The sequence below is a fragment of the Pristiophorus japonicus genome, chromosome 5 (genome assembly GCF_044704955.1).
Source record: "Pristiophorus japonicus isolate sPriJap1 chromosome 5, sPriJap1.hap1, whole genome shotgun sequence".
NCBI lineage: Eukaryota > Metazoa > Chordata > Chondrichthyes > Pristiophoridae > Pristiophorus > Pristiophorus japonicus.
Window position 1 is genome coordinate 48,838,242 of NC_091981.1, and position 16,067 is coordinate 48,854,308.

The 16,067-nt window shown below is 43.0% G+C and overlaps 1 protein-coding gene across 1 annotated transcript in view; it reads left to right on the forward strand.

The window, feature by feature from the left end:
- Nucleotides 1–16,067, forward strand: part of LOC139264338 (doublecortin domain-containing protein 2-like) — a 331,073-nt gene that overhangs the window by 80,112 nt on the left and 234,894 nt on the right. The window contains exons 3-4 of the mRNA XM_070880624.1: nt 10,452–10,528; nt 15,603–15,734. Coding sequence (XP_070736725.1) covers nt 10,452–10,528; nt 15,603–15,734 — 209 coding nt within the window. The remainder of the gene's footprint in view (nt 1–10,451; nt 10,529–15,602; nt 15,735–16,067) is intronic.

Genomic DNA, 16,067 nt, shown 5'->3' on the forward strand with positions numbered 1-16,067 from the left:
GGGAGCCTATGCAGGGAGACAGAGGGAAATAAAAGGGAGTCAGAGGCAAAAGATAGAAAGGAGAATAGTAAAAGTGGAGGTCAGAGAAACCCAAGGCAAAAAACAAAAAGGGCCACATTACAGCAAAATTCTGAAGGGTCAAAGTGTGTTAAAAAGACAAGACTGAAGGCTTTGTGCCTCAATGCGAGGAGTATTCGGAATAAGGTGGACAAATTAACTGCGAAGATAGCAATTCATGGATATGATGTAATTGGCATCACAGAGACATGGCTCAAGGATGACCAAGGCTGGGAACTCAACATCCAGGGGTATTCAACATTTAGAAAGGATAGACAGAAAGGAAAAGGAGGTGGGGTGGCGTTGCTGGTTAAAGAGGAAATTAATGCAATAATAAGGAAGGACATTGGCTTGGATGATGTGGAATCGGTATGGGTGGAGCTACGGAATACCAAAGGGCAGAAAACGCTGGTGGGAGTTGTGTACAGGCCACCAAACAGTAGCAGTGAAGTTGGGGACAGCATCAAACAAGAAATAAGGGATGTGTGCAATAACGGTACAGCAGTTATCATGGGCGACTTTAATTTACATATAGATTGGGCTATCCAAACTGGTAGCAATGCGGTGGAGGAGGATTTCCTGGAGTGTATTAGGGATGGTTTTCTAGACCAATATGTCGAGGAACCAACTAGAGAACTGGCCATCCTAGACTGGGTGATGTGTAATGAGAAGCGACTAATTAGCAATCTTGTTGTGCGAGGCCCCTTGGGGAAGAGTGACCATAATATGGTAGAATTCTTTATTAAGATGGAGAGTGACACAGTTAATTCAGAAACTAGGGCCCTGAACTTAAGGAAAGCTAACTTCGATGGCATGAGGCATGAATTGGCTAGAATAGACTGGCAAATGATACTTAAAGGGTTGACGATGGATAGGCAATGGCAAACATTTAAAGATCACATGGATGAACTTCAACAGTTGTACATCCCTGTCTGGAGTAAAAATAAACCAGGGAAGGTGGCTCAACCATGGCTAACAAAGGAAATTAAGGATAGTGTTAAATCCAAGGAAGAGACATATAAATTGGCCAGAAAAAGCAGCAAACCTGAGGACTGGGAGAAATTTAGAATTCAACAAAGGTGGACAAAGGGTTTAATTAGGAGGGGGAAAATAGAGTACGAGAGGAAGCTTGCTGGGAACATAAAAACTGACTGCAAAAGCTTCTATAGATATGTGAAGAGAAAAAGATTAGTGAAGACAAACGTAGGTCCTTTGCAGTTGGACTCAGGTGAATTTATAATGGGGAACAAAGAAATGGCAGACCAATTGAACAAATACTTTGATTCTGTCTTCATGAAGGAAGACACAAATAGCCTTCTGGATGTACTCTGGGGCCGAGGGTCTAGTGAGAAGGAGAACTGAAGGATATTCTTATTGGGCAGGAAATTGTGTTGGAGAAATTGATGGGATTGAAGGCCGATAAATCCCCGGGGCCTGATTGTCTGTATCCCAGAGTACTTAAGGAAGTGGCCCTAGTATTAGTGGATGCATTGGTGATCATTTTCCAACAGTCTATCGACTCTGGATTAGTTCCTATGGACTGGAGGGTAGCTAATGTAACACCACTTTTTAAAAAAGGAGAGAGAAAACGGGTAATTATAGATCGGTTAGCCTGACATCAGTAGTGGGGAAAATGTTGGAATCAATTATTAAAGATGAAATAGCAGCGCATTTAGAAAGTAATGACAGGATCGGTCCAAGTCAGCACGGATTTCTGAAAGGGAAATCATGCTTGACAAATCTTCTGGAATTTTTTGAGGATGTAACTAGTATAGTGGACAACGGAGAACCAGTGGATGTGGTGTATTTAGACTTTCAAAAGGCCTTTGACAAGGTCCCACATAAGAGATTGGTGTGCAAAATCAATGCACATGGTATTGGGGGTAATGTACTGGCATGGATAGAGAATTGGTTGGCAGACAGGAAGCAGAGAGTCGGGATAAACGGGTCCTTTTCGGAATGGGAGCCAGTGACTAGTGGAGTGCCGCAGGGCTCAGTGCTGGGACCCCAGCAGTTTACAATATACATTAATGATTTGGATGAAGGAATTGAGTGTAATATCTCCAAGTTTGCAGACGACACTAAACTGGGTGGCAGTGTGAACTGTGAGGAGGATGCTAAGAGGCTGCAGGGTGATTTGGACAGGTTAGGTGAGTGGGCAGATGCAGTATAATGTGGATAAATGTGAGGTTATCCACTTTGGTGGCAAAAACACAAAGGCAGAATATTATCTGAATGGCGACAGATTAGGAAAAGGGGAGGTGCAACAGGACCTGGGTGTCATGGTTCATCGGTCATTGAAAGTTGGCATGCAGCTACAGCAGGCGGTGAAGAAGGCAAATGGCATGTTGGCCTTCAAAGCTAAGGGATTTGAGCATAGGAGCAGGGAGGTCTTACTGCAATTGTACAGGGCCTTGGTGAAGCCTCACCTGGAATATTGTGTTCAGTTTTGGTCTCCTAATCTGAGGAAGGACGTTCTTGCTATTGAGGGAGTGATTCCAGGGATGGCTGGACTGACATATGAGGAGAGACTGGATCAACTGGGACTTTATACACTGAAGTTTAGAAGGATGAGAGGGGATCTCATAGAAACGTATAAGATTCTGAAGGGACGGGTCAGGTTAGATGCCGGAAGAATGTTCCCGATGTTGGGGAAGTCCAGAACCAGGGGACACAGCCTTAGGATACGGGGTAGGCCATTTAGGACTGAGGTGAGGAGAAACGCCTTCACTCAGAGTTGTTAACCTGTGGAATTCCCTGCCACAGAGAGTTGTTGATGCCAGTTCATTGGATATATTCAAGAGGGAGTTAGATATGGTCCTTGCAGCTAAAGGGATCAAGGGGTATGGAGAGAAAGCAGGAAAGGGGTACTGAGGTGAATGATGAGCCATGATCTTAGTGAATGGTGGTGCAGCCTCGAAGGGCCGAATGGCCTACTCATGCACCTATTTTCTATGTTTCTAAGTGCCTGGATCCCCAAGTCGCTTTGGATATCCACTGTTTTTTGCTTTTCACCATTTAGAAAGTACTCTGTTCTATACTTTTTAGCTCCAAAGTGGATGATCTTACATTTGCTTACATTGGGAAAAACTGTGGCAAATGGATTTCATTCACTTAATCTCTCAATATCCCTTTGTAATTTTATGCTTTCATCTACACTGCCTATAATGCTGCCTATCTTTGTGTCACTGGCAAATTTGGATATATGACTTTCTATGTCATCATCTACATCATTAATAAATATTATGAATAGTTAAGACCCCAAGACAGATCCCTGTGACCACTAGTCACATCCTGCCAATTTGAGTATCTACCCATTATCCCTATTCTCTGTCTCCGGCCGCTCAGCCTAACCAGGTCAATAATTTGCTGTTAACTAAGGTAGAAGCCCATGGAATTAACAGTTTCTTATGTGGAACTTTATCAAGTGCCTTCTGGAAGTCCAGATAAATGAGATCCATGGACATTCCCCTATACACTAGTTTAGTCACCTCTTTAACTAATTCAGTCAGATTTCTCAGACGTGACCTACCTTTCACAAATTCATGTTGGCTCTCTCTGATCAACTGAAAATTTTCACGGTGTCCAGTCACCCTATCCTTAATTATAGACTCTAGCAATTTCCCGACAACAGATGTTAGGCTAACTGGTCTAGAAGTCCCTGGTTTCGCTCTCGCCATTCTTAAATAGCTGAGTGACATGTGCAGTTTTCCAATCTAAAAGAATGGTTCCTGAATCTAGAGAACTTTGGAAGATTATAGTTAGGGCATCTGCAATGTGCTCACCTACTTCCTTTAAAACCCTAGGATAGAAACCATCTCGTCCTGGGGATTTATCACTCTTAATGCCATTATTTTCTTCATTACTGTTATTTTACTTGCATTAATTTTATTGAGTCCCTGTCCCCGACTCAATATTAGTTGCCTTGGGATTTCTGGCATTCTGTCCTCCTCTTACTGTAAATACTGATGCACAGTAATTATTCAACATGTCTGCCATTTCCTTATTATCATAATAGCAGCTCTTTCAGTTTTTAAGGAGCCAACATTGCTCCTGACTACCTTCTTTTTCCTAATGTAATGATAAAAATTCGTGATATTGATTTTGATATCCCTTGCAAGTTTCTTTTCATACTCCTTTTTGTAGATCTTGCTATTGTTTTGTGACCCTTTGCTGTTCTTTTTATCTTTCCCATTTGCCAGGATCTGTGCTTTTTTTTGTTGCATTTTTGTATGCTTTTTCTTTTAGTTTTATGCTGTCCAATACCTCTTTAGTCATCCATGGCTTTTTTGGCAAGTAGAGCTCTTGCCCCTCAGGAATATAAACTGGTACTGTATCATATTAAATTATTTTTTAAACTTCACCCACTGACAGTTTCTTAACTGATAAGGGATTATGGGGAGAGGGCAGGGAAGTGGAGCTGAGTCCATGATCGGATCAGCCATGATCGTACTAAATGGCGAAGCAGGCTTGAGGGGCCATATGGCCTACTTCTGCTCCTATTTCTTATGTTCTTATGATCTTTTGTTGTTTTACCCATTAACAAATTTGCCCAGTTTACTGTGGACAGTCTCTGCCTCATCACACTGAAGTTGATCGTACCCAAATCTAGAATCTTAGTAGCTGTTTCGTGTTTCTCCCTTTCAAACACTACATTGAACTCGATCATGTTATGATTGCTAGTGGTTAAATGTTCACGCACAGTTAGGCTGCTAACTAAATATGGCTTATTACTCGTTACTAAATCTAATATGGCTTGCCCCCTTGTTGCCTCTAGAATATATTGTTGTAGAAAACTATCCCGGACACACTCAAGAAATTCATTACCTTTCTGATAGGTGCCCGTCTGCTTATCCCAATCTATATGAAAGTTAAAATCCCCCAGTAAAACCACTTTGCCTTTGCTACACGCTTGTCTAATCTCTGCATTTATACAATCTAGCACATTAGAGTTGCTACCAGGCACCACTACAGTCTTAAATCCTTTCCTATTTCTTAATTCTACCCATAAAATCTTCACTGCCTGCTTACCTCTCTCTATATCCTCTCATCACTGAAGTGATTTCATCCTTAATTGCAAAGGCTACTCCTCCCCTTCTGCCATTTTCCCTATCATTCCTGTAGACCTTATAACCTGGTATATTTAGTTCCCAGTCCTGACCGTCTTGCAGCCATATCTCGGTAATGGCTACAATGTCATATCCTCCAATTTAAATTTGTGCCTGCAGTTCATTCAGTTTATTTCTTATACTCCGTGTATTTGTATAAAAAACGCTTATTTGGACCACACACTCTAGCCTGTCCTTCAGCTCGAATGCTTTACTCTCGTGTTTCTTATTTCGATCTCCTGGTTTAATTGCTTTACATCTTTTAGTTTTCCCTCATCAAACTCCTCCCTTTTTGGCGTGGAAGCAAGTCATCCTCTATTCGAGGGACCACTTAAGAGAGAGAGTGTCTAATGACTGTTACTCTGCTCTCTCCCCTTTCATTTGAGGGATAAATGTTAGCCAGTGCACCAGGGAGAACTTGGCTGCTCTTTGAAATAGAGCCATGGGATCTTTTATACCCAACTGCCAGGGCAGACAGGCTCTCTGTTTAATGCATTATCCAGAAGACAGCACCTCAGACATGCTGGCACCAAGTGCCAGCCTAGATTTTGTGCCCAAATCTCTGGAGTAGGGCTTTAAAGCACAACCTTCTGGCTCAGGTGAGAGTGCTACCACTGAACCACAGCTGATACTTACAATTTAAACTTAGTTCTTTTTAAAAGGTAGCTGTGTTAACAATTTAACATTGAAAAATATAAAACCTTATTCTGAGTTATTCCCCACAAACTGATTTCTCCTCCGTTGTGTCTCCAGCTCTCTCACTACTTGCAGAAGATCAGCTGCATTTTTGCCTTCAAAATTACTGCAAAAAATTTCAGAGTTCATGATTTACCATATTCTGATGATTTATATAAAAAAAAAATTCCAGTTATTACTAAAAATACTTTTCCTAGGAGGGTATTGTTTAAAATTTTATTTGTCACACATGTAACATGATATAAATAACTCCTAGAATAAAGTACCAACTTCAAAAAAGGTTATGCTCTTCATGCTTTATTTTTATGCTTCCTATCTAATGCAGAAACACATAGGGCCTAAATTTGGCCAGTACAGATTTCTGCCGCGCTCACCAGAGGTGCGTCACTTTTGTAGAACTCCAAGGGCGCCAAAAATCTTTGGACCGAGTTTGGCCGCTCCCCAGCTTCTCCTCGATCGATGCGTAGCAAGGCAACTGGATTCGGGGGCAGGACCTCTGCACATGCGCGCTAGAGTGTGTGTGCATGTGCAGTAGTTCCTCGCCCCCAGAATCTGAGAGTGTGCTGCAGGCTGTGTGGGAGGGGCCCTGGCCTGGCCAAATGGGCTCCCTTATCCTTCTTGGTTCAAATAGTTCCATTAAAATAATGGATGAATTTGATCTGGGCATGTTAAACATTTGTTATGATGACATTGCCTGCTGCCTTCCCAGGACTTTGGTAGAAGTTCTATTTTTTATTTGTTGTTGATTGATTGATTGCTTATTACTTTGGTCTTGGTGCTTTAGGTGCAGGGTTCCTTCTATTTTTTTATTAATTAATTGCTTATTATTTTTTGTGCTTTGTAAGTCTTGGTGCTCGGTGCAGTTCCTCACAGCTCCCTTGTATTTTTTATTATTGAATGCTCATTTTTGTGCTTTGTATAGTGCTTGGTGCTTTAGAATGTATTTATCTGCGCTGATTTCTTAACTCTCCAAGGGTTTTTTGTGCGGCCTAAGTTAGTTTGGAGCAACTATTAGCTGTCCAAACTGGCTTAAATGGCCAAAACAGGCGTAGGTGGCTGGTAACGCCCCCTTTTGGAAAACAAACAAAACTTTAAAAAAATCCTAACTAGCTCACTTACACTGGCGCAAATTAAATGTGCAGAATGGGGATTTTTAAGATACTCCAGAAAAATCAAGTTGTTCCAAAAAAACCGGAGCAACTCCTGGCCAAATTTGGGTCCCATGATGTGCAGTTACTGTCGTTGTCCTCGAAATGATTTCTTTAAGAGTTTTTGTTTTCAGTAATTTTCCATTTGTAGTGGTGGTGCTTAAAACAGCAGGTTGTAGCATACTGTATGAATGGCCCCTCGTGCAATCAGTCATAAAATGTAATTGTAAAGCTTGTACACGAATGCATGCTGACCACTGTAGCCTTTTATCTTGAATCTCTTCAACTGACAGTGATGGGTCTAAGAACCTCCATTAAAATTAACTCCTGGCTCAGAGTTCTGAAATAGGCATATCCCTCCAATAGAAATATTGTAACAGGCATTTGAAATGTGGCAAATGTTGTTATATAGGTAACATTAATAATCATCATGTAAATGTATTCTTTTGTCTTTATTTTGTTACCTAACTTCTTTCCAGTAGTTTTGTGTTCAACTTAGTTGAGAATTCAAGATGCTGATGAATACAAGTTCTTTCATTCTATTTGTTGTGTCTGTACTATTCGAACTGGATATGTGTGTCAGAAATTGTGTGCTGGGTTAAACTATGTCTAAGAGTTAACAGGGTGATGTATTTCACACACAAGGGGTTAAATGCCAGTAATTTGGAAGAACAAAGCAGTATTTTGGAATCTGATATTTGAGTAAGAATGGGTATTTTCAGGGTGAAATTGCTTTAATGTACTTGGTTCAAACGGTTGCATTAAAATAACGGATGAGTTTGATATGGGCATGTTAAACATTTGTTATGATAACATCGCCAACCTTTCATTATCATGCCTCATTCAAGAGAAGAAAATTTTAGTTCAGGAGGAAGGAAAAAGGCTGAGTTCATCATGCAGTAGCATTAACTTTGTTCACTAATTGACCAAAATCCTTGAACTAGAGCATTATTACTTCGGGCTATTGATTCAAAATGACCAAATGAGTGGAGTAATGGAAGATGGCTGGTGTTCATGGAACCGCATCCCACCTTTAGCACAAAGAATTAAGGGAGAATTATTTTAATAAAAAACTTTGCAGTGGCTGCTTAGTGCTTATTAACTGCTGGTTGTCCCAGTTTGAGTTATTTGCAAGCTCTGATATCCAAACTCTAGCTCTCATGTTCACATGAAATATGTTTCTATATTGCGAGAAACAAACTTGCAGTAAGGTCAAAGTTGACACGGTAGTTAATGTAAAGTACTTTAAAACAGCATATGTAACAAACAGAAGCATAAAGAAAATATAAAATAATAGATAATAAAAGGTGAATTATCTTGAAAGGGCTTGGACCTCTGTATGTGAAAGGCCCAAAACCAATACAATTCTGCAATACATTCACAGACCAGCATGTATTTTTCTTAATATATAAAATTTGCAATATTTAACATACTTACTTGAGCCTGTCAAAATATGATTGCCGCAGTCGTACCTCAAAAGGATTGGTCTCATTGATGTTGGTGATAAAGAGCTGATTCAGTACAGAATGCGTCCTTCGGCTGATGTTATTGCAGTGTGTCAACACCACTATTATCGACTAATTAAATGGAGGAGCACTGTTAATAAAAATGTTGATTCAAGTGCCTTTAGCTTTTAAAAAAAAATTAAGTACATTGGAGTAATTTATCAATTATTTCTTAACAATCTCGAGTGGCTTGGATGCCATAATGTAGTTATTGTGAAGCCAGTAAATTAATGTTAATCATGTGACATCTTTGAGAATTCATTGATGGCCCTCAATCATTTGATTGCAGAACTGAATGATGTGATTTTGTTTCTCCTCCCTTGGAGAACGTAGCCTAGATATTTGGCCGGTAAACATCATCCTAAGCCTCCAGTATGGCAGGCAGGAAGCGCATGTTAATTGTGCGTTGGAATTGCACCGTATGCCATTTAGGTACAGGACAAAAAAATCGGTGTGGAGTGCTCGGGCTTTTTGCATATGTAAATGTGGGGCCCAACGCCTGTTTGAGGCCCACGCTGCAAGATGCATGCGACCTATTATTATCCTTTTCTATTATCCTTCTACCCAGGTCAACCCATCCTCACTTATCTGAGGGCCGCTACTAGTGGTGCGGCTGCCCGATCTCCAACCACTCTTTACCGTAATGGAAATGAGGCCCGAGGCCTTGGGCCTCCCCATTTGGGTGCAGAAATAGTACCCTGTGCCCCCCACACTCGTACTTCTAGGCCCGTTATATAATATAAACCCTGAAATTCCGATGTCTCAGGTCTGTGTGGAGTTCCTACAGACCCGGGAAGGCATCGGAAAAGCTGGGTTTCAGCACGCAATGTGCATGCGCTGAAAACCGGCTTTTCCGATTTGTCACGTTTCTGGCTTGACAGATCCTCCATATCTCGGGAGCAAGGACACTTGCAGGGCAAGATTTACGATATTTACGAATATCTTGCCCAGAAAATGTCCTTTTAAAATCTTGCGCCTGAAAAAGCAGGCATATAGCCTACTCTTACAAGTGCAAGTTTTTAAAAATACATAAACATTTTAAAATAAAGTTATAAAAACACATTTTATTGTTTAAAAATCCTCCCCACTACGGTAAGTTTATTTTTAGGCTTAATTAAAAAAACTTTTTTAAAAAGTCGGGAAAATTTTTTTTTTATAACAACTTTAATTTAAATGAAAGTTAAATATGTAGTTTATTTTCTATTTTTTATTGTTTTGGGTGTTTGGGGGGGTGGTTCTCATTCATAGTAATAGGAGTTCTGGACTTACGGAACTCCTATTACTATAAATGAGAATCTATACTACACCTGATTGGCTGCTGTCTCCAGCTCCCGGCCTGTGCATGTCCCCATGTGCACACGCTGTGACGCGTAGTCACGAGAGGCCTTGGGCTCGGAAGTTCCAATGGGCGCAGCAGCAACAGGTAAGTGTGCATCTTTTTTCTCTTTTTCTGTCGTTTGCCCGCGGGAAGAGCTCGACCGGAATTTAAGGCCATAATATAATTGTAAACTCTTTCTGTTCATGCACAAGCTAATTCTTCCCCCAATAATTCATTTGCAGACCTATATGCAGGCTGTTGCTTGGTTACCTTTAGTCATGTAATCCACATTCTATGTGCGCTGGCATCAAAATGCTTTCCCCCACCATCCAGTGATTGTTGCAGTTACACGAGGAAGGTTCTTGGAATATTAATGGCGAATGTAACCTATAGGTCTTGGGTTCATATAGATTGTATTGTTAGTATATCATCTGTTTAATGTACAGATGCTATTTAGCAGACAGATGGAAGATTTTTAAGATTAAATGACATTTTGCTGCACACATTTTATACCATTTTTGTAGCCATAAGGAGCGAATAACAAACTGTAAAGGTCTTGGATTCTAAAAAGTCCTGAATCTCACTAACATAACAGATGTTACTCATTTTCTTCATTCAGATCAAGCCTGTTGCTCACAGCCGGATAATAGCATCAGCAAGATTTAAAAAACCTACTCGAGAGCCGTGCACTATTTGGTGAGTACAGAGCAGACTGCCAAAACAAACAGATTTTTCACTGTACTGTTGTTTGTGGCATTGGGCTGACAGGAGCACTGAACTTGACATCCAGATATTAATTGTCATAATTTACGTTTGTTTACACAAATCTGGTAGTAGTCAGTTATGAACTAGTTGGGATTCAGATGGTGTTGTGAATGGTGTGTACTCTTTGTGTTAAGTGCCGTTTTTGAGTCCTTGCTGCCTGAGCTGAGGCTCTCCTAGCTGCTCCTTCCACCCCGGTTAGACCAGCATTTTGATGACTCTAAACCTGAAGACTGAATGGATCCAAATGTTCAATCCCAACATCATCATCACAGACACTCCCTTGGAATTGAGGAAGACTTGCTTCCACTCCCAAAGTGAGTTCTCTGATGGCTGAACAGTCCAATACAAGAGCCACAGACCCTGTTACAGGTGGGACAGAAATCCGTACTGTGATTCCAGGAGGAGCTCCTCGGCCACAGGAAGAAGACGATTGAGAAGAACTCTAGCGACAACTTTTCCAGTGGCTGATCGCAGCGAGATTCCCCTGTAGTTGCCGCAGTCGGACTTGTCCCCTTTTTAAAAAAAATGGTCACAATCACTGCATCTCCGAGATCTCCCGGCATGCTCTCCTCCCACCTGATGAGAGAGATGAGGTCATGTATCCGTGCCAACAGCGCCTCTCCACCATACTTTAGCGCCTCGGCAGGGATTCCATCTGCACCTGTAGCCTTGTTATTCTTGAGCTGTTTTATGGCTTTGCCTACCTCGTGCAATGTTGGAGTTTCACTGAGGTGGTGGCGGGTCGCATGCTGCGGGATGGAGTCGGGAACACTCGAGTCAAAGGCAGAGTCTCGATTGAGGAGATTTTCAAAGTGCTCCTTCCATCGGGCCCTGACAGCCTCGGTGTCCTTGATGAGCGTTTCCCAGATCTTGGCCAGGAGTGGGGTGGGGCCTTGGGAGTTTGGACCGTAGGTGGCCTTGACTGCAGTGAAGAATCCTCGCATATCGTGGCTGTCGGCCAGTTGTTGTATCTCCTGTGCTTTCTCCATCCACCACCTGTTCTTTAGCTCCCAGGTTTTTTGTTGGACCTGAACCTTGAACTGTCTGTAATGTTGTTTTGCAGCTCCCGAATTAGGTTCTTACTTGAGGCTCAGAAATGCTTTGCGCTTGCGATCTATTAGTTCTTCGATCACCTGATCATTTTCATCAAACCAGTCCTGATGTTTTCTGGTTGAGTGACCAAGTGTCTCTTCACAGGCATTTGTTAGAGGCCTGGAGGGCAGACCAGGCGCTGTGGGCATTCAGCATCTCCGGGTCATCAAGGCATGCCAGATTGGCTGTATAAGGCTCTCTTAGCTGGGTCTCTAAGTGCCCGGCATTGACTTTTTTTGCAGAACTGCTTCTGCTGTCCCCTTTGCTTTGGGGCTATGTTAATGTTGATGATGGATTGGATTAAGCAGTGGTCCGTACAACAGTCGTCAGCTCCTGTCATGGCACATCCTTGCGATCCTTGGCTCGGACGATGACATAGTCAAGCAGGTGCCAGTGTTTGGAGCGAGGGTGTTGCCACAATGCCTTGTATTTGTCCCTCTGGCGGAACAGGGTGTTGGTGATGAGTTCATATTCTAGACATTTTGTCAGGTGTAGGGTACCACTGGAGTTGGCTTTCCCTACCCCCTCTCTGCTAATCACGCCTCCCCAGAGGACTGTGTCTTTGCCGACCCTGGCATTAAAATCACCCAGGAGGATCAATTTGTCGTCCGTGGGGACGCGGAACAAGGATGTCTTGGTTGGAATAAAAACCCTCTTTAGCCTCATCCGTTGCATCGAGCGTAGGGGCATACGCATTGATGACTGATGCATTGTTCTGGGATAGGGTAAGACGAAGAGTCATGAGGCGTTCGTTAACCCCACAGGGAGAGTCTTTGAGGCGGTCAACCAGCTCATGACAACAAAGCTGACTCCATGAAGGTGGCGCTCTGCCTCTGGTTTCCTTTTCCAGAAGGAAGTGTAACCTCCACCATGTTCCTTCAACTGGCCTTCGCCTGCCCGCCGGGTCTCGCTTAGGGCGGCGATGTCAATGTCAAAGTGTCTGAGTTCCCAGGTAACTATGGCGGTGCGGCGTTCCGGCCTGTTGCTGTTGGAATTGTCCATGAGGGTCCTGACATTCCAGGTCCTGAACTTCATACTGACGAAGTGAAAGATGCCTGTGCGTGAGTTCTTTTAACGTGGGGTGGCCGCTGCACACCGGCAACCACACGGGCTTAGCTGAGCAAAGTCTTGGTCCAGTGGCAAGGGGGTCCAAGACAACTGGAGACCAGGCACAGCTCTATAAGCCGAATTGCCTACAGCGAAGTGTTGGCCGCAAGCGCAGCGCCGAGTAGCGCCATTGATGGTAGATGGCCCGAGGCTTGGTTGGGGGGCAGGCATTAGGAAGGTCACTTCCTAAGTTATTTTAAAAGTTAAAAGTTGATGAAAATTCCCAATTTATTTAAAAAGTTTCTAAGAATTGTTTAAAAAGTCTAAGATGTAGATCAATAATAGGTTATAAAAGTTTCCCCAATTGTTTAAAAATTAAGATTGATTAAAAGTTTTTTTTAAAAGAAGAATTAAAAGTCGATTAAAAGTTTAAGGTGCAGGGATCCCTCTCGGCCAAGGTAGAAACGGGTGCAGGGTCCCTTTGGCCCGGGACAGAAGCGGGCCGGAGCAGGGCCCACACAGATCCCAACACCAACCCAGTGAACAATTGCAGTGGTACGGTGACATCAGTTCCACAATGCCTCTTGAGAGGAGAGTATGCCTCTGTGATAAAAAGTAGTCTCCGCTTTATTTTGATTATAAATGTAGCTCATTGATCTGAAAAAGCACTGCATGGAAAGCAGGGCAAAGAGGGTTAAACTGTGAGGACAGGTTGCAGAGACTAGGCTTGTATTCCCTTGAGTATAGATTAAGAGGCGATCTAAAAGAGGTGCTCAAGATGATTAAAGGATTTGATAGGGTAGATAGAGAGAAACTATTTCCTTGGTGTGGGGCGGGAAATGTATGGTGCCATGTGCTGGTACTGGATGCCAGCGCCCAAAACTGGGGAATCTTTGAACTGAGCTTTGGCATCAAAAAACTCACTGGGCACCAAATAACGGCGCCCAGTGCTGAGAAAAATTTGGGCCATAGTGTTGGGATACTGTTGGAAGCATGACTCAATACCATACTGTCCCACTGGCATGTTCTGTAACAGCTGCACTGTGGGATTGTATGTGTTTGCGTAAGCACGTTCAGGCATGTGTTTGTAGGGTCCCACAGGCACTCTGATTTTGTGTCGGAGGATGGCACAGGGTTGTGGCACCAGGGAGAGGAATAAACTCGACGGTAGCGCTCGTTGCAAAGTGAATGAGAGCTGTGGGCCTCTGAGGAGGCGGGCCCAGCTGTTGAGAATAATTTGCAAGAACTGAATTCGTGTCGGCTTTATAAAGAGGAGCAGGCTTGAAATTACATCCGGTCACGGACCCATTGGGAAGTCAGAACGGACCCCAGGGGTCCGTGGAACTCTGTTTAAGGATCACTGCTTTAGGGTTCTCGTTGACATGATGGAATTCCCTACATCCTGATTAGCTCCATTCATTTTACTAGACTTTGACGTCACCTGAGAACAAAAAGTCCTCCCCTTAGACTTCTCTATAGTACGGATGTGTACATTTTTATATGGTCACTTTCTCTGTGATACTTTAATGACTTTGCAGCAGTGGCAGTAACAGAGCAATGAAAAGGCGTTAAAACAAAACTATGTATCTAGTCTACATTTTACAATGGCTCGAAGTCAATTAAAGACTTCACACAATATCCATGGTTTTGTGTGCAACTCGGTTCTACTCCGTTTACTCGGTCACTGCCACTTCAACAGGACCTACTTTTGACACGTTGGCTGCACACGTCTGAACCTAAGGTTTACCAAACGAATGACATCATCACTCCCACAGCAAATTCCCTCTGTTGCATCTGTATGCGATTACATAATATTTTCTTATATATGAGAGAGATCTTTGAACTTTGAACAGGAGAATACAATATTTATGAAATGGTTTTATTTCTATCTGCAGACAGTAAGGGGGTATTTTAACACTTAAAAATGGGTGGGTTTGGTTCGGATGAGCGGTTAAAAAACGAAACAGGAACCCAACTCGCTTCACATCCACTTGCTTCCGGTTTTAACGGAGGTGGGACAAGAGGCAGACAACCAATCCACTCGCAGGAGGTGGGTTGGTCGTTTAAATATTTTAATGAGGCTGCGTGCTTTCATTTTAACAGTGATTCTATTTTTAATCAGTTGGTTGGGTTTCCCAGGCCTCTGGAAACCCGGGAGGTGAAAGGAGGCGAGAACCGCTGAATCCGTAAGTAAATTAAGTGCCTTTACAACACTGTTTCTGGGCCAGGCGGGAGCAGGAGTGTTTCCTCCAGGCCCAACAAGCTACCGAATAAACCCTGTGATCGGACCCCCCCCCCCGACCCACCATCTGTTTCCCCCCCCCCCCCCCAAACCAACCATCATCTGCCCCCACCCCTGTGATTGGAACCCCTCCCCCACCATGATCTCTCCCACCTCCCCACTAGAGCTACTTGCTCTTGGATCAGCTCGGCTGCGGGGGTTGTGCTGCAGGATTTCAGGCTAGCTGGGGGTGGGAAACCTACAGAAACATTTAAAGGTGAACTGCAGGACGTTTGGGAAACCCATACTTTGAGATTCCTGACCTCAGAACAGCCCTCCCCACTCCTTCCCTGCCTCCGAGCTAATTTCCAGCCCTGAGATGCCACTGTCTAGATCTTCTAGCACATGGCAGAGAATGTTTTTGTTTTCTTGAGCCGATAATAAACATCCTTGAGAGAAAAGAACATTGCAAATTGTTGTGGGAGGTGGGGCGGGGGAGGTGAGGGGGTGGGGGGGGAGAGAAGAGAGATGAAAGTCAGCCATATATTGTGTAGCTCAAAGTTGTGTGATTTGAGAGATTTCCCCTTCTGTTTAAATGTCTTGCCTATCTGTGTTTATTGTTACATATTCTCCTTTCATTCACAGTGTGATTGCTAATGGAGACCTCTTAAATCCAGCAATCCGACTGCTGATTCCTAAGAGAACACTGGGCCAGTGGGAACAGATCCTTTCCAGCGTCACAGAGAAAGTGAATCTTAGAACTGGAGCCGTAAGAAAGTAAGTTCTAAACAGAATAACCATTGACTGCACTGATGTTGAAGCCTGTTGGTAGTTGGAACATGGTCGCTTGATCAGAGATGTGAAATTATACCATGTTGTTTAACTTTCTTTGCTCATGTTGTTGCTACCGCAGTTGGGAAGTTGTGATTAAACTATTTCAACAACAACGGCCAATACATGAGTTATCGATAAGTGGTGAATGTGGTGAGCACCAGTGAGGCAAATCGCAAATCCGTTTAAACAAATGGAACACTGCTTATTCTTACATGTTGCATGCATCAGAATAGGTTTTTAAGCCAAACTGAGTGATTGGGGTGGAACTTGACTGCG